We start from the raw sequence: 18207 nt of genomic DNA on the forward strand, positions 1-18207 counted from the left end.
GGGGGGCAGGGGTGGGAAGAAGTGCAGAGCGGGGAGCAGTGGGAGGATTTAAAAGGGGAGGTGACAGGAGGGAAAGGATGGGTGTCAGGGCTTCGTGCCAGGCTGTGTCAGACCAGGCTTCTTCCCCAGGTTGGGCTTGGCGGGGGTTTAGTCGAGGGGAATCTGTTTCTGCAGGGAGGTGCCAGTGGCAGAGATGTCCCAGGCCAGGGTACCTGGTTCTTCCCTGTTCCAGCTCTCCGCATCCCCGTACAAGCGAGTCCCCTCTGCCGTCGGACTTCATCAACCCCTCCATCTCAGACTGCAGCCTCTGCCGAAGCCTGCACGGGTCTGGTTTAGCCCCTTCTTTTAGGAGGTTTCTGGGCTGTCCCTGCTGCTAAGGGGCCAAGCCGTGCCACCCAGCCGCGCTGGAGCGAGTGCCGGAGCCCCGTCCTTGAAGCGTGCAGGATGCAGAATTGATGCCCTGAGGCACGAAATGTGATTGCTCTTCATTCAGTTCCTACAAACTTTATTAAAACAGTCACAATATATCAATTTCCGTTTTAAAATATATTTTTACTCAAGTCAGCACATGTTTGCAATTAAATCCTGCTGCATGATGTAGTGTGAATAATTAGAAAAATGCATGTGTATAACCGGATACGTGAATTTGTAGGGAAGGGATGCTGCCACTCTCAAAATTGCAGTGTAGCTCCCTTTAAACTTGGCAGCATCCTTCCTTCATCACCCCTGAGGCAATTTGTGGCAGGGAGGGCTTGTTCTCTGCTGCACAAACAGGTCTTTCCTTTGCTCTCTAAATCTACGCGCCTGTAATTTCCTCGGCTCTGCCCTTTGTTCCAATCTCAGACAGGCAGTAGGTCAAAAAGGCACCAGCTGGATTTTACTGCCATACATAAGCTTGCGTCTCTGTCGTTTGCTCCTGTGCCAAGCGGGTGCCGTGCTGTGTGGCGCGGTGCTGGTCAAGGGATGCAGAGCACCCCGCACACCTGGAGCTTTGGCCTTGCTGCTTTTCTGTCTGGAAGGCATCATCTGCCCCTCGTGGCTTCTCTCTGGCCAGAAAGCACTGTTTTTCCTAACACGTTGATCATTTTTTTTATTTCTTCCTTGGTTTTGCTATTTATAAACGGTACCTCGGTGATGCCTGTGAGGAGGTGGGAACATCTGGCAGCTCCCCTCCCGCCCTGCTCATGAGTCTCTGTGGGATTCAGCAAGACATCCCTGGTGAGATCCTGCTCCTGTGGCTGAATCCTACGCAGAGGAGCGTGCAACCGGTCCCTCCTTTCCCTGCGCCTGCTCTCATGGTCCCACGGGCCATTTCTCGCCCCTTGCGTGGAGCAGGGCAGCGGTCTCCCAGCGTGGGGGAACGAGCACCAACAGAGGCACTCTCCCCTCCACGGCGTGAGAGCTGCGAGGCTCCTTTCAAAAGCATCATCTCCGTCCGTTGAGAGGACACTGTTGCTGTCTGAGTGTCCCTTTCTTAGTCCTGTTAAGTAGCGCGGTCGGGCGTTTGGGATGCTGGGGTTGAGGTTCGTCTGCACTGAGGCTCCGTCTCCTCCGTGTTGCTCTCTGCAGCCTCTCCTCTGTGTTTTGACACATGCAGCAGACACGTGCAGGATCTCTCCTGCTCCCCAGCTCATGCCATACACAATCTTGTTCTGATTTTCAAGGCTCCAATAAAGCGTGTCAAAATGCATCAAAGGCTGAATGCAGTACTGAAGCAAATTGACTCTGGGGAGGATTTCAGGAAAGGAGGGAGTAGAGAGATGGCAGATAAACCCCAAACCAAAGGAGGATTGCAGGCAAGGTGAAGTGTGGCAGAGGCAGCAGATGTGCAGCACAGCTGGAGGGACGTGGAGCATCTCTTGGTTTGGCAGGAGAACAGGAAAAACTGAAAATAGCACACGTGTCTTCTGAAGGTGTGGCTCGTAGCGAGCTTTTCAGGGGTAGGGACACTGCCAGCATCACCTCTGGGATGCAGGATCATCTGGGCTCCGTTACATCGCTCACTGGCGAGGGCCCTGTCCCGCCTCTGCAGAGGCAGAGCAAGTAAATTCAGGTGCTGGTACCGGCAGAGACCCCAGATCCTGCGGCTGTGAATTTGGCCCCTTGCACCAGGCTCAGGGTGGGCTGCGCAGGCTGCAGTTGTCGCTGTGGGACGGTCCCGTCCTGTCTGCTCCTTGATGTTCTTCCCTGGGGAAAGCTGGCAGTCCGGTGCTGCTCTGATGAGCTGCTCATTTTTTTCTTGGGAGCCTGTTGTGGTCTCCAGCGCCCGGAGCGCTCCTTTCTCAAGGCGAGAAAAGCAGGAGAATTGCACTCGTGGAACAGGCTCAACCATCCATCATGCTGATAGTGCTGGGAAATAAGGCACTTCAAAAGGCAGTATTTTGCATTTCTTCAGATGCTTTGTTGTAAGTGCAGTGACAGATTTGCTGAAAGCACATTAATTATTAGTAAAGACTTTTTTTTTTATTGCAAGACAAATTAAACAACAGAAGAAAACAGGAAGTGTTACACGAGATGTTAATCCATGGGAGAGTGACAGCAGGAAAAGCCGCAAATAATTCATAACATGAAAATCAGGACATTTAATTTTTGGCTTCTTGTTTGCATTTGGCATTCGTGCACATGCTCAGTTGCCACTTCTCTAGTGCTCCAATACGGAGGTTTTGGAAGCTGTTAATTCTGGGAAAGGTGATTAAGGCCCTTGAGAGTAAATTGGATAAGGGACCACAATTTTTTTCTTTCCCCTTAACTGGAAGAAACTGAGCTGCTGATGTTAGTGCTTTATCATATAGTGCTCCTTGTCCTTGATTGTACAATAGGAAAAATGAACCTGTGCAGAAATTCCTGGTGCATCACAGCAAGGAGGTGATCGAACGAGCACCTTGGTGGCAAGGTGATCGAACACCTCCGCGGGGCAGCCCTGGCGCAGGGCGAAGCACGCTGGTGTGTGCCCAGCACCACGGGTGGGCCAGACTGGGGGGCTGATGTGCCCCAAGGTTTCAGATATGCTGGTGCAAAGGCAGTTTTTCTTGTATCGGCTGATGATCTCGGTGTGACTGCTCTGGATCCGTGCACACGTGGGAGTTTGCCCGAGCGTCGTTGCAGGCAGGGAAGTGGGTCTGAGCTGTGTCGGGGCGAGCAGCCCTGCACAGAGGGTACCTTGGGGGATGCTCCCCTAAACCTGTGTTTAGGGTGGGCTGGCGTGGAAATTTGGCACTGAGAAGCAGTGATTTTAAAAAAACAATTAAAAGAAGTTCAATCAGAAAGGCAGGAATGTAGCTGGAAGCAACCAGTGGGAGGCATGGCCAGCGGGGACGGTGGAAGCAGTTTCCTTCCCGCGGGTGCCGGCACTTTCAGCAGAGCGCGGCGAGGCAGTGCCCGAAGCTGGGAAGACGGGCTCAGCTCTCCCACTCGCCTTTGGACGTGTTGCACAGGTCGTTGCCACCTTCTGCTCCGTGTCCTCTGGGTCTGCGGGGCCTCGGCTGGGTGAGGAAGAGGATGGGTGCGCGGCTCTGCGGTCGCAGCAGCTGAGTCAGCAGCTTCTGGGATGTCTGCCTGTAACTTTTATCCTTATACCTGAGGCGTGCGTTGTAAAGTTTAGTCAGCGGTTACCCGGGGACTTAGCTCTGATCTCGGATTTAGATCCTTCATTTGCTGTCTCCGTTTAACACGTCCCCTCCTGAGCTGTTGCTCTAAGTGCCGTGGGATCTGCCGGCGCGGGTGCTTGCAAGTAGCGCAGGAGGAGCGTTTGGAAAAGCTGCAAGCCGTCTGCTTCTGACAACACGCTGGTTAGGCGAGGGATGGTTCTGCGTTTTCAAACTCCCTACCCTGAAATGACACGAAGTTGTCTGCAGCTTCTCGGGGTTTTCATGGTTTTCTGCTTATTGTTGAAATACAGAAATAATTGACAGTGAACAGTACCAAGGTTAGTCTGTGAAGTGATATAAAAGGCAAAACTTGGAATTGGAAAAGCTCTGTCTTGTTCATGTTTGTCATGTACTCTGAAACTCTTGCTACCAGTTGTGAATTTCCCGTTATTAAAAGAACTTCTTTTCCTATTCACTGAGCTCATTGCTCAAAAAAAAGGGGCCGATGAACTTGATAACAGGGGGTATACAACAATAAAAATAGAAGCAGCTTGCTGAGGGAAGATTGCTGGAAAGGAGATTACAACAGTATTTATCAGAAACACGATGGGAAGTATTCGCTAGCAGTGACTGCAGATCGTGCTTCAGCTCCTGCCTCGTGAGTGAGGACCCCAAGGGCTGTCGCAGCAGCAAAGGGCTGCTGCAACTCGCACCCATCCAGCTGGTGTTCTAGCCCTGAGGTCCTGTAGAAGTTTTACTGTCCTGGCTGGGTCTGGATTGGAAAAGCATTTATTGCAGGTGCACTTCCACCTCTCTTCTTTGTGACGGGTATACGTTCGGCATGTGTCCGTGTCTGGTGGGATTCAGCTGGTGCAAAGCATATCCTTAAAAAGGAATTTGGCTTTGAATATTTCTCTGATGTTAATGTGTGCGTTGCTGTCCTCTAGAATTTAATGCAACTTAGTTAGCATCTTTCTAGCAGTTGCCAAAAACTGGAGTCAGCCCCATCAAATTGATTTTCATTAAGCTGTTATAGTCACTGAAACTGCTGAGAAGAATCGTAGCCATATGGCACAAGGTATTTAAAATGAAGTCTCTTATGACACAGTTTGCCATTCCTGGAGATGCTGAGCTGATATGTGCAGAGGTTAGTGATCTCAAGCGGGAAGGGGGACCTCGACATTTGAATGCCAGCACAAGAGGCAATAATAAACCCCACTGAAAGGAGACAAAGGGATCGGTGTTTGTGGTGGAGGCCACACCGTTCGTGCCCCATCTGAGGAGGAGAAGACCAAGAGTTTTGATATTTAGACCTTGATGTGCAGACCAAGTGCTTCTGCTCAGCGGAACGGTCTCAGTTCTGCTGGTAAGGCTGCGAGTCACACATTAATTCTTCAACTCTCAGCAAGAAAAGCCTCTGAGACCGTGCAGGGAACATGTCCCTCCTTGCTCAGCATCTGCGGTTCTCCTCGGGCGTCCTGGAAGCGCGCGGTGCTTTACAGTGGTGGACATGCTGAAGGCTGATGGCTGGCCGTGGAGAAAACCCCTCCTTTCCACTCTGTTTTTTGACAAAGATGAGCTGCGTAGTGAGGATCAGCCAAAGGCTAGTCAGTTCTAGGAGCTGTTTAGGCACTTGTAGGCAGGGAGAGTCGGAGTAGAATTAAGTGATTAAAAATATATAAATAGGAATTGCTTATGAACTCCCTTTATGACACTTGCAGGCAGAGGAAGTTAATAAATCACTGCTAGGATTGACCCACAAAGCAATAATGCAGAATGTATCTGAGACAAGACAAAATGGGGGGGAAAAAGGGAGCTTTTCTGGAGCAGGAGTAAAGCACTGTTTTTAGGTCAGGTACCCACACAACAAAGCTGTTTTCCTTTTCCCAGGGCTTCATGTCTGGAGCCTGCCTCTTGCTGCAGAGGGGAGCCCTTGCAGTTATGCACAGATGCCATCAGCCGGCCACCTGCGGTTGCCTCGCTGCGGTTACAGCATCTCTGTACCAGTCCCTTTGTAGAAAGCAGACAGGTCCCTCATTTTGGTTTGTGCATCGTTAACAGGGTCTCTGCATAGGCCACCAGGGAAATATCAGCCCTGCACCTTTCCCGTGGTCTGCGCACAAGACCAGCCGGTGGCACCGCGGGGACCGTGGCAGTGAGAGAGCCTGTTTTTAAAACACATGGCGTGGAGATGCGTGTGCATGCATTCATTTCACTGCATATTACCTTGACATCCTTTTGATGTATTGCTCTGGCATGTTATCTTAGAAAGGAAAATAGAAGAGTAGAGAAAAAAAATGTGTTTTAAGAAAAGCAAAGGAACCAGCTGACAGCCACCAAACATAAAAGTTCTATTCAGAGCCAGCAGGTTGCACCAGCTGAGTTTAAGGTGTCAGTCCTCAGGGAGGGACTCTGGGCAGTAAGGCTGTATGGGGGCTCTCCAGCAGCAGAGAGACAATTCGGAGGCTACTGAGAAGGGGAAGAGACTTTTGCTCTTTTGGGACAGGTAAAAGTCTGTTTTCTCAAGTCAATAGCTGGTACTTGAGTTTAAACTTGTTCTCAGGCTGTCTAGGTTTTAGTGGCAGCTTTGCAAGGGTGAGTTGTATAAATGGGTGCTGGTAGTGGATTGCTTGTGTGAAAATCTTCCTTGCTAAGGTGAATCTATTATTTTTGTCAAACCCTTCGTAATAAATTTTGCCCAAAGCAGTTATTGTTACCAGAGCTTTCTGATTATTTTAAGTAGCCAAGCTTACATATGCTTGAATCCTCTCTACTGTTTAGCCTAATATATTCATGCAAAAGCATGAAGGAGGCTTTGCTTCCATTTATTCTCCTGTTCCGCCTAATCCCCATCCCTCACTCCTCTGCCTTGCTGTCCTTTTCATCACTATTAAAAAGCGATGCATGCAAAACCAAGCAGTGAAACCCTCTGCCAGGATCCTAAGTATGAGGAGGACACTCAGTTACATTTCTGCTCCCTGAAAAGGGGACTCTGCCATCCCACGAGCTTTAGCCATCCTGGGCTTGCTGTGCTTCCCGGACGAAGGCAGCCCAGAGCTGCTCCTTGCTGAGATGCAGCTTGTGCTCCTGAGTCAAAGCAGAGTCACTGCCAGGTGCCAGCGCTGGCTGAGAGCTGCCAAGTGACCTTAGCCAAGGGCCCGGGGCAGCAGCAGGGCTTGGGTGCTGCTGCCAAAGGGGACGAGCTGTGGAGTGGTGAGAATTCATTAAAACTCTGCTTTCCGTGGCCTCGTACAGCAGGGTGGGACCGGCCGGTACTGGAGTCCCCTGCAGGGACAGCGCGATGGGGATGCTCCTGTTGCGCGTAGTCTGTAACTGTGCTCTCCATGCATTCATTACTTGAGGGTCTGCCATTCCAGAGGGACTTTATTAGGTAACTCGAATAGTTACACATGAATCATGCTGCATAACATTCACATTGTCAGCATAATAACTGTATTGACCTGTTGTGATGCATTACATCCTTGTGTAGTAACAATGGCATATAAAACCTAACAGGCAATATTGAGGCTAACAAATCCTATACCTGTATCAGAAGTTACTGCTTAGAGAAAAGACGTTAAATCCTGTTCCTGGATAAGCCTGTTTAGCCCCTGCTGCTATAGAGGGGGGACAGACAACTCCATTTGTATGCACATATGTTAGAGGCAGAATAGACTTGGGATCTGTTATCAGAGCATGAAGGGCTAAGCTAATACTGAGCAGCTTTTGATTTACTCTGATTTTTGCAATGAGAGTTTATACTGTGGGCATGGCAAACTGCATGCAAATGAAGGCAATATTACCTGCCTCTGTCTTGGTTGCTGGATTGAGGTTTAATGAGATTCTTTGGTTTGCTTTATGTCAATCTGCTGTATTTAAGTGAGATTTCTTCCCCCTGCTTTATTTTGCCTTTGATGCAATTTTGCAATGCTCCTTGTACTCCTAAAAGGGTCTTTTGGTGTCTTTGAAAGTTTCTTAATGCAGCATTCTCTAGACAGAGTAAATGAAGATTAAACCTAGGCAGATAGCAAGAGAAAACAAGCAAGTGTCTGCAGGATCAGAGAGCAAGGGCACCAGGAGAGGAGCTCTGAGATTTGTGTCTTTTGTCTGGTAGACCATGAATACCCGAATAAACCTTTACCTGGAGCTGGGGGCGAGTTGGTCTCTCTAGGCTGGGAGCCTCTGGTGTCGACTCAGCTGCTTGTTTTCATAAAACGTGCAGGAATCTTAATGCTTGTGAGACCGAAATACGTTTGGGGGTTCGGTGCAACCACCTGGAGTGCAGCAGCTCTCGCTGCGGGCTGGCAGGCAGACGTGCACAGAAAGCCTCATTCCCCAAGCCCAAGGGATCGGGCACTGTCGGCCCAGGACGGCATCGGGGGGGTCTGAGACGTCCCCAGCCCCGAGCTCCGCTGCGCAGCTCAGCAAGGACAGGTCTTTCTGCACCCGATTGTTTTTCTCCTAATGAGATCTCATAACTTTTTCATTTCCATGTTGTTTTTCTTCCTAATCAGTGGAATAAACTCTATAAAAACTGTACTATCAGTCTTCATTATGCCCAGGTTTGTTATAATTGTGAATTAATAGACTTTATCGTGGCATTAGTCAGAGGGAACTGGCCTTTATTTTCCCTCTTGAATCGTGCCGGGTGGGTTTTTTTTTGTTTTTAACTATCCTGTCTATGAAGCTACTTCTGGTGTTTTCTGGCTCTGCCTGGGTTCAGTCTTTTGAAAGCTTCAACCTTCCTGATATGCACCTTGGTTATCAATTCAGAGTTGGATACCTGCAATTGCTTGCATAACAAGGAAGGTGTGAACAGAGAACTAAAGTATTCCTGTGAACCAGATCACTCGGCGAGCTGGTTTTGTAAGTGCAAGCGTCCTTGTTGGAAGTTGTGGGGAATGCACGAATATTTAAACAGCTGCCTGAGAACAGCACAGCCCGGTAAATCACTCAAGCAATTTCCTTCCATGTCTAAATTGAGAAATATGGCAGAGCACCCTTCCAGCTTAAAACCACCTTACTGCAGGTGTAATGATGTTTGTGTTTTATGGAGAACTCTTTATCGACTCTTCCATATTGTATAACAAATGGTTAAGCGTGTTTCGAGCCATGAGTGATATATGCTACAGCTGGTTATGTACATGGTATTTCTAGATATGAAAGGTAATGGAGAAGAACAGCCATTTACAGCTGTACCTCACATGTGAAATACAAGTGCAGAGCAGCACAGGAATCTGTGCCATGTCTGTGGGCGAGGGTGTTCAGCATTTCGGGTGCTCTTTGGGTGCAGGTGGGGACGTGGGGCCAGGGGAAACCCCGCTGGGCTCCAGCAGTGCCTGGGGGCGGGGGCCGAATGCTGGGCACAGGCTGGTTGTGTGTAAACCCGGGGACTCCGAATTGTAGATGTTGGGGTTGCGGTGGGGACCGTCCGTGTTTCGCATTTGCGCCTGTGTAAAGTTGGTTCCGTTCCCTCGCGGCGACGAGAACCGCTCGACTCGAGCGTTGCTTTGCCCGCGTCTCGGTAGGGACCCTCATCAAACATGCCCTGTTCTGCCTGCCTTTTGTAACTGATTCTGCTTGTTGTCTCTTCTCTCTGTCGTGAACAGATGAAATCATCCGACATCGACCAGGAATTATTCACTGAAAGTTACTGCAAAGTGTGCAGCGCTCAGCTAATATCTGAGTCCCAGCGCGTGGCCCATTACGAGGTAGGATGCTCTTTGGTAACTCGGCTCTGTCGGTTTGTAACTCCTCTGTCGCTGCCTCTCCAGCTGCGTATTTTACAGGGCGGCATCAGCCGCTGCATTCCCAGGAAGTAGCAACACCAGGATTTAATGTTCCTCCCCAAAAACTCAAGATTCGAAAGGCTATCTTTACTGGTGGCGTCTTATTCTGTAAATGATGTCATTGCAACGTTGTCTGCTGCATGTCTGTTTTTTTCTTCTGTCTAAATTTGCAAAGTCAGGCTGCAATTTGAACAGGACTGAAAGCTAGTTTTCAAAGAAACATAGTTAGCGAGGAGATCAATTAACAGTTCAGCAAAATGAACTCAAGTTTTAATATTAAAAGTGCTGCACTATGGTTTCCCGAGTAGGAATCACTGACTGTGCAGAGAATAGATTAGTATTTGTGAATGTATTTAAGCACTTAAGAGGTAGGCAAGCAATAAACAATTAGAACGGATATATTATTAGAGACATGTTAGAACAGCAATTAACAGCACTGCATATCTTCAAAACAAAATTAAATAAATTCTTATTAAACAAGGGAGGAAATTACTGAGGGATATGCTGCTGTGAAATTCTTCAAGAAAGGAAACCCACTGCCCCTCCGTGTCTCGGCACCTGCTCCCTGGGGTGTGGGAAACGTGCACCGAGCAGTTCTGCAGCGGCGCGGCGTAAATCCTCATCGCCGTGAGGGGCTGTCTCGGCGTTAACCCGACAGGAAAACAGCAATTTTCTCATCCGTGTCCAGATGAAGAGGAGGGCGCAGGGTCACTTTGTGTGATGGTTGTACACAAGGGGTTGGAGTGCAGTCAGGCACCCTTTGCGTGGTATTAGTTGTGTAGGGAGCAGAGGACCGTCCTCCCCCGGTGATGCCTGGCTGTGCGGTCAGTGCCGTGCGGAGGAAGGACTTGTGATATGGTCCAGTCTCTCCTGGAGGACTCCAGGAGAATCGGTGATGCATGTGGAGAGGCTGGCGATGAGGGACTTTTGCACTCGTGGGGGCTGTGTGGCTTAGCTGCCTTTTTCCCCTGCTTTTGGATACGCAGACACTATTGGTGTCTGCACTATTTCAAGAAAATCAGAATCTGTGATAAGAGGCCTGGAAGATGAGGTTTTCCCCAACTTCTGCTCTGATTCGAGTGTTTGTTGATGTGCAATGGGTATACGGGGGAGATGTTTGTCTCAGTGTGGCTAGTGGAGGCATGCAAGAAGCTTAATTAACGTACGGTATCCAAGGATGCTGTGCGGCATTAGTAAACAATGTGAACAATAACGCACATTTACTTGTAAGGCACTTTATGTGTCTGTTTTGGTGAATTTCTTAAGACACCTCCTGTAAACGCTCCCCCGGCTGCCCTCGGTGTGCAGCACGGATCCCTGGCAGCCGCTGTGAAGTCTCAGGCTGCAGTTTTAGGGACACCTTCCAGATCTTGATAATGGGCAATGTGGATGCCAAATCTTGTCTACAGGAGGCAGAAGCATTGCCGCAGAAACAGGAGTAGCGACTGGTGAGCGAAGGGATGCTCAGCCAATCTCTTTTCTCCCGCGCCTGTAATTGTAGGTATGAGCTGAATCATTAATTCACAGCAGATGTTTTTGAAATGTGGCAACAACACGGGTTTTCTGTTGTGTATTTCTAGCGTGAGGCGGTGCGCTCGTTTGTCATCCCCTGTGAAATCCCAGCAGACGCTGTAGACGTTCGGCACAATAATGTCATTACTTAACCTTGCCCGCTGGGTTGCACAACGCGAAGCAGAGGGATGGAGAGAGCGAGTCGGCCGGGGGGGCTGGTCTGGCCCCGGCCGGGGGTCTCCTCTGGTGGTCCCATGGGCTGAAGGTGCCTCTGTGCCGCGCTTGGCCGTGTCCCCGCAGCAGCCTCTGCTCTCGTCGGGGAGGCTCAGCGCTTTGGACCGTCTGTCCCGGCCGCCGCTCTGGAGCGTGTGCCGCACGTTCTCCTCGTTCCCCGGTCCCAAGAAACCCGTGGAGGCAGTGAGAGGGCTGAAGATCTGCCCCGAGGTTTTATGGGGAAGGTGGTCCTGGGTGGCAGGTGTGCCCCCGAGGAGCCCTTGCTGGGCGCAGAATTGCCGTGCCCTCGACGTTTTTCTCGGCGCGGCCGATGCGCGAAGGCTTCGGGCTGCCGGCAGCTCGGTGCAGCATCGAGTCTTGCGGGGGAGGTTTCCCGAGTCCATGTGCTTTGACTGCAAATGTGGATGGAAAACTGCTCTGCGGCGCTGCTGGCTCCTTCCCGATGCGAGCTGGATGGGGTTTCGAGAGACCTGAGCAAATAATTTGTAGTGAGTCACTTGTTAGGAGAACTTGGCCTCTTTTTCTAGTCAGACGCTGGCCAAGCAGGATGCGATTTCCCCATGTACGTTAATCATGGAAAATTATCGGAGAATAATTTCTGCAAATAATTCTTGCTCCGGTGCTGTTTCATAAGGAGTTTGGTCTGAACATCTACTCCACAAGTGGAGAGGGCTGTTCTTTCTGCCAGGCACCTGCTTCGAAAGTGTTTCTCTTCCCTGGTGAGATGAGCAGATCAAGTCTGTGGTCAGAATGTTCACTTTTATAACATCAGGATTTGCAACACACTGTTCTTGTACAAAACTGTGGTGTTGAATGTACCTGAGCTCCATCCTGCCCAAGACTGCCAGCCCTTGCTGCAAGCCAATTAGTTAATAGCAGGAAAGTAAAATTCACTGTTTCTTCCTGATTAAAAAGTAGCTGGTCACAACTTTCACACCTTTTTTTTTTTTTTTTCTTCTTCTTTCTTTTAAGAAGCACTCTCTGGTCAAAACTGATTCTTTTCATAGGGAAAAATACCAACCTCAGAGGTCTAAATTTTACGCAAATAAATTTTCTTTTAATGTTCTGAAGTTGCTTTGTTTCAGCTTTTTGATTGAAAAAGAATACTGTCAATATCAAAGCACACAATAAAAACACAACGTAACCGAACTTTTTGCACAGAGCAAAACTTTTCATTTTGAATCGACTTGAACTTTATGGGGAAAAACGAAACACTGCAAAATAGAAATTCCATGCTGGTATGGTGCACGCAGCTTAATCAAAACAGTTCCGTGTTTCCACCCAGCTCAGCCTGCTTGCTGGTGTCGGGAGAGCCGTGGGGGGAAGCTTCTCGCACAGCCTGGATCCCGCCGTGCTCCTGAGCATTCGTTTCCTTTGGTTTTCTGAAGGAGGCACTGGCCGATGGGGAGCACGGGCATCGGTCCACCTCGGTACTGGGGCAGCCCTGGGGGGCTGCTGGGGCTTTGGGGCTCTGTCCGTGCCAAGAGGCAGAGCAAAGGGGTGTGCGGAGCAAGCTGAGCAGTGCGCTGAACGCTCAGAGCTGGTGAAGGTACCTGCAGAAGAACATACTGGAAACCAGCAATCGCAAGCTCCCGGACCGTGCTGGTAATGCATCTTCCTCCGTGGCGTGGTTTGTTTTGGTCAGCAGTGCCCTTACTCTTACCGAGCCGGAGCTTAGAGAGAAAGGGAATTTATCTGCTGCCTCTCTAGTGCTGCCGAATAAGATCCGCAGCCTTTGTGCCAGGCACTAAAATCTTGGCTCCTTTGTGCATGCAAAATAAGACATTTCTCTGTAAGAAAATAGAGGGAAACAGTGTATGAAAGGGGGATGTTTTTATCTTGCCAAACAGGAATAGTCGGTTCCAATCGCTGTCTTGTCTCCTTCTCCAAATCATCAACCGGTAACTCTTCTTTTCTTCTGCGCTACTTTGCCAGGAATAAAAAATAATTTGATGTCAGTCGCACAATATTAAGTGGTATTATTTCCAAGGGCAAGCGTAGAGGAAAAATGACAAAAGAATCAGAGTGTTTGCAGCACATTTTTGCTTCCAACTTGACGTACAGCAAAATACTGCCCTTATTTTATGTGCTTTGTGCAACTGTGTCTCTGGCTTTGTCTGATATGTCTGCTGTGCCTTTGCTCTCCTTTCCAGCCCCGTGAAACTGCCAGGTACTGCTCTTCTACCAGGGATTCACCTTAGGGTAGAGCTGATCTGAGTAGCTGGCCTTGGGATATTGACTCCTAATGAAGTTGCAGGTGCCCAAATGAGAAAATGCCTTAACAAGCTCTCTGCATACTGTGATGCTGAGTATCACAGGAGGTTGCTTTAAAGGTATCGGTTAGCTTCCACGCAGTGGTAAGTAAGAGATGAGACCGATCTTACTGGTTGTTGTCAATGCCTGAAAGATCATGCATTTGAATATTTTAATTCTTAAAGCAAATGAATATCTTAATTTGTCCCCTGAAGTATCAGAAAACTCCCTTCCCATTTCCACTACCGGAATAAAGCGTCCAAGCACGGATGTCTGATAAAAGCCCCGCTAGGTAATAGCTTGCTGTGCTGCTGTGATGTGCCAAGCATTTCTCATGTGCATTGGCTCTCCCTTTCCCCCCACGGAAGGAACAAAGAAGAAACGGGATGACTGATTAGATAAAGAATCACAAAAAAAAGGGCAGAGCGATGCAATACGCTCCAGGCGATTGCTGGCTGCATCAGGCAGGTGGTGGCCAAACGTGCGGTGCTGTCTGGTGGAGGGGAGGGTATTTCAAGCCTTCTCTCTTGCTCCTTTGCCTGCTCTCAGGTGTGGGGGGACAACTGGCAGACCCCTTCCAGACACGGACGCTTGATCCGCACCGGCTTGGGACCAGCCTCTCCCTGATGCTCTTTAATTCTCGGTGGCATCGGCCGGCTCCTGCGGCATCCGTGGAGCGGGGGGATGCCCACATTGTGCCACGGCAGCTCCTTCTTTCCTCGGCCACCTCGTCCTGGCACCGTGGGGAGGGTCGGCTGCGTGGCAAAGGGACACGTCTGCCTGCACCCTCCTCCCACAGCATCTTCTGTGGCGGCCGCGGAGACGGGGAGCGTCTCGCAGGCATCGACCTTTTTGCTCTGCTTCGGTGGCACAGACTGTGTGTCTTTCGAGCACAACTTTGAAACAGAGGAATTGATTTTTGTTGTTGTTGTTGTTTTTAAATGACATCTGTGGGTGGGAGAACCAGAAGGCAGCTACCCAGCGTCTGCACCTTTGTGCAGAATCCTGTTTGAGGAGTTGGGAGAGTCTGTCAAAAGGCTGAGATTCAGAGCACCCTGCAGCTCTCTCTTGCATCAGGCTCCTGTAACTTTTATCAACAAAGCATCACTATTCAAATGCCATTCACCCCTCAAAGGTATTGCCAAGAAATAACTGAGGCTGCTGCCCTGGGATCAGGAGCTCTCGCGGTTGTGTGGCTGCTTTACCAGCTGCTTCATGTGCTCAGCAACGGCTGCTGCCCTCTGCACAGGGAAGAGGGTAGGAGGAATCGGAGAGGGTCAGAGGGCACCAGTGATTTGGGAAGTGGATGGTGCCCCAGAGCTTGCTAAACAGGAATGAGAAGAAAAATAAAATGTACTTGCCGCAATGCGATTGAAAGTCTCTGCCCCAGAGATGAGTTCTTCCTTTTCTGTATTTCTGCATCTTGCCTCCCTCTGGAGTGGGAAGCCTCTTTGCTGCTGGATACTCTCTAGATCACCCATAATTTAGCGCTTCCTTCCAGCTCGGTCTTTGAGAGGGGATGTATCAATCATTTTGGTGAGCTGCTCCGTAAATTTAAAAAGCTAAGCTTTCTTAGTTAGCTCCGAGTCCTCATCTCTATATAGAAGTGTTCACAGCCATTAGGAAGATGTTACCATTTATTTTCAAGTTTCTCCTTGAAAATCCTGCAGGAAAATTACCAAATATGCAAAGTTGCTCTCAGATTCCACCCTGAGCTGCATATTCATCACCACATTTGCTCCTCAAGCTGCTATAGCACTTTTCTCCATTGTAATCTTTATTGCTTCAGGTGTTCAGATGGCGCTTTGCTTTTTCATTTAAAATTAAGAAATACGCCGGGTCTGTGGGAAGAGAAGCCCAGGAAGGTGTCGTGTGAATGGTGGTTCATGTCGTGAGATGAAGGAATGATGCTTAAATGCTTGCGGTGAAGCCTGAATGGCAGGGGGAGGGCAGAGGCAAAGTGTATTAAAATTCAAATGCAGAGGAAACTGGGGAGAACAAATAAAGGGCCGTGCCCTTTGGCTCATCTCCGGAGCCGAGTGCTCTTTGGAATTTCAGACACTGTCTCCCGAGCGAAGCAGGCGAGCGGTATCGACAGCCTCATCAATACTCCTTGTCTGCGCGGGGCTGGAGTGGTGCTCAGGTTAATCTGCTTCCAGTTGGGCCATCCTTCTCTGGGAAACTGCATAAAATGATGGCTTGTCTGAAGGAATAATAAACATTGTTTACTATTGGCACATTAGCGCCTTAAGGATCAAGATGTGTGTGCTCAGAAAGGCAATCCTGTGTCTGAAATATTAATGCAGTGGAAGAGCACATACTCTATTTAACAAAATAAATGCTGTGCTAGAACACAAGGAGCTGGAATATTCTGTGTCTGCTCTTAGCTCCCCACATGAGATGCTGCAGGCATTTCCAGGATGGAGGAATGGAAAGGACGTGCTTCAGCTGGAAATAAAGACTACACAGGGCTCTCGTGTGTCAGGGAGTCTGCTGATGTTAGTTGTGTATTATTGAAGGGAATGCAATGTTTGCAAGCAATGCTGTCTCTCATATCTTCTGCCACTGCTGCTGCTTACTTGCCAAGTGGCAGTAACCTGTAAATACTTCAGAGGACGAAGGAGGAGGCGATGTCCTACCTGTTGTTCCTATGTCCTTCCCCACAACTGCTGAGAATCTGCTCTGCCATGGTCCACGCGTGCTATATGTTTTTTAGTGTCTGCTCAAACATTACTGTTATTTTGCAGGTTGTGCTGGTGTTTGGTAGGAGAACCTTGGCTTGAGGAGAAAAAAAATTGGGCTAAAGAAATCTTTTTTTGTGGTTCAGTCACAAAGATGATGAAGGTACCGTTCTGTTTTTTCTATGTGCACACATAGACCTTCTGCAGATTGCCTTGGTACCCGGTTATGTCATGTTAACAGCAGCAATTAAAATATGTTGAGGTAAATGTGGCAACACATTGTATAGGAAAGAGATACGCGGATGTCAGTGTTTTACGGCGAGGTGCTCATGCTGCCTCTTCCCTTTTCTGCCTACAGTAAGTATAGACTCACCAGGGCAGCACTAGCTGCTGGATCGCAGTGTGCTTCAGGAAACCGATGTAGATTAAATGGTACTTTACAAGGCTCTGTGTTACTGCTCTGTTGTCAACGTTAATGGCTAAACATTATTTTTAATGCACTCCTAGTGTCAAAATCTATCGCTAAATAGCAGCAACAGCAGAGCAGATAAAGCCCTATCATACAGCTCCCTTCCAAGGTACCTCTGTGCAGAGTCCCATTTCTGGCTAAAAATAGCTGAAGTTCAAAAAGGTACTTTCACAGCACTAGTAAAATGCCCTGGGGATGAGACCCTGGGGTTAGCATTAATGGGGAGGCACAAGGGATTTCACATTAAGCCTATGTGGAACGAAACGTTGCTCTGTTCCCCATGACAGCCCTGCCCTGGCCAAGGTGTCCCCAGGAGAAATCCCTGCAGCTCTCACTTTCCTGTGGCAGCCCCTTTCTGCTCCCGATGCACAGGAGGGCACTTCTTTGTTCCAGGTATTCACTCTTGCTTTTCTTTAATATTTTAAACTCACAATCCTTGTTAGGATTTGGGTTTCAGGTGGTTGAAAGCAGAGTCTTTAGTTATCGTCGTGTGTTGTGACAAAACCCGCCCACGCGCTGCGCCGGGGCTGAGCGGGCTCTCAGAAGTGACTGGCACTGATGCGCTTTAAAAGTGATTTGTTTCAGACTCATAAAGATAGAATGGGAACAACAGCAGCGCTGCTGGTGCGTGCTGCTCTGCAGAGCCGGTGCTGGGCGCTTGTGTGCGGAGGAGAAGTTATGTTTGTGTTAACTCTTCTGTTTCCCACTTGACACCAGGATGGTAGTTCTGTACCAGCAGTGAAGTTCATCCGCACCTTGAGCGTCAGTACCCAACAGCAGAGTGGCCCGAGCTGAGAAACTTGAGCTGCAGCTGCTTGACATCAGTTGGCTATGGGCAAACAGCAAGGTTTATCCTGCTGTGCGAAGCACATTTTGGAGGTTCCCACCCCGTTCGCTCCATCCCCTGCATCCCCTTTCCCTTGGCGTGTTCACTGGGAGGTGCACTGCCTTGAAAAAAAACCCTAAACACCAATGGAGAAGAAAATTCATGGTTGCCTTAGTCCAAGTGTAAGATCCACCTGCAGAAGAAATGTGAGGACGTGAGATGAGGAGGGACTTCCAGTGCTTTTGGGGAGGAACAGAAGCTTGGGGGCGATCCCGGGATGGTCCTGGGTGCTGGGAGGCAGGTCCGGGGGGTACCAGCAGCCTGCGAGCCGGGTGCTGAGCCCTGCTGTTCGTGCTACGCTGCTCTGGCAACAGGCTGTGAAGAGAGTTTTATTTTCCTCCTGGCAGGGTACACAGCAATGTTTAGGACAAGAGATACTTTGAGTACAATCAAAATCAATATAGGAAGTGGTAAAGTTAAAAACCATAGCTGGAACGGTGATTCCCAAGACAGAAAATTCCTGCCTTGCTGTTCCGGAGGTCTGCAGGTATCTGTCACACCAGGAGTCCCAGAGCTGAGCCTGGATCCATCTGGATCGGCAGTTGTGAGAGAGCAGGGCTGGGTCCCGGGGTGGTACTCCGGCCATGGGAGGCGGTCTGAGGAGGTACCCGTGGTACCCATCCACGCAGGGTACCGGTGCCATCCACCTGGTTTATCTGTGTGATGGGGACTGCACCAAGGGGGAAAAAACCAAAGGCAGTATTTTCTCTTCCCTTGAACAAGCATGGTTTAGAAACCCTTCTCTCAAGGGTCTCCTGGGCTGGCTGCCTGAGCCCTCTCCAGCTCTTTGCAGCTT

The 18207-nt window shown here is 49.3% G+C and overlaps 1 protein-coding gene across 2 annotated transcripts in view; it reads left to right on the forward strand.

Annotated features, from left to right (window-relative positions):
• ZMAT4 (zinc finger matrin-type 4) overlaps positions 1 to 18207 on the forward strand; it is a 68811-nt gene that overhangs the window by 9372 nt on the left and 41232 nt on the right. For both annotated transcript variants that reach the window (XM_069800893.1, XM_069800894.1), the window contains exon 2: positions 9197 to 9298. In XM_069800893.1, coding sequence (XP_069656994.1) covers positions 9197 to 9298 — 102 coding nt within the window. The remainder of the gene's footprint in view (positions 1 to 9196; positions 9299 to 18207) is intronic.

This window comes from Haliaeetus albicilla, chromosome 13, assembly GCF_947461875.1.
Source record: "Haliaeetus albicilla chromosome 13, bHalAlb1.1, whole genome shotgun sequence".
In the NCBI taxonomy this organism is placed as follows: domain Eukaryota; kingdom Metazoa; phylum Chordata; class Aves; order Accipitriformes; family Accipitridae; genus Haliaeetus; species Haliaeetus albicilla.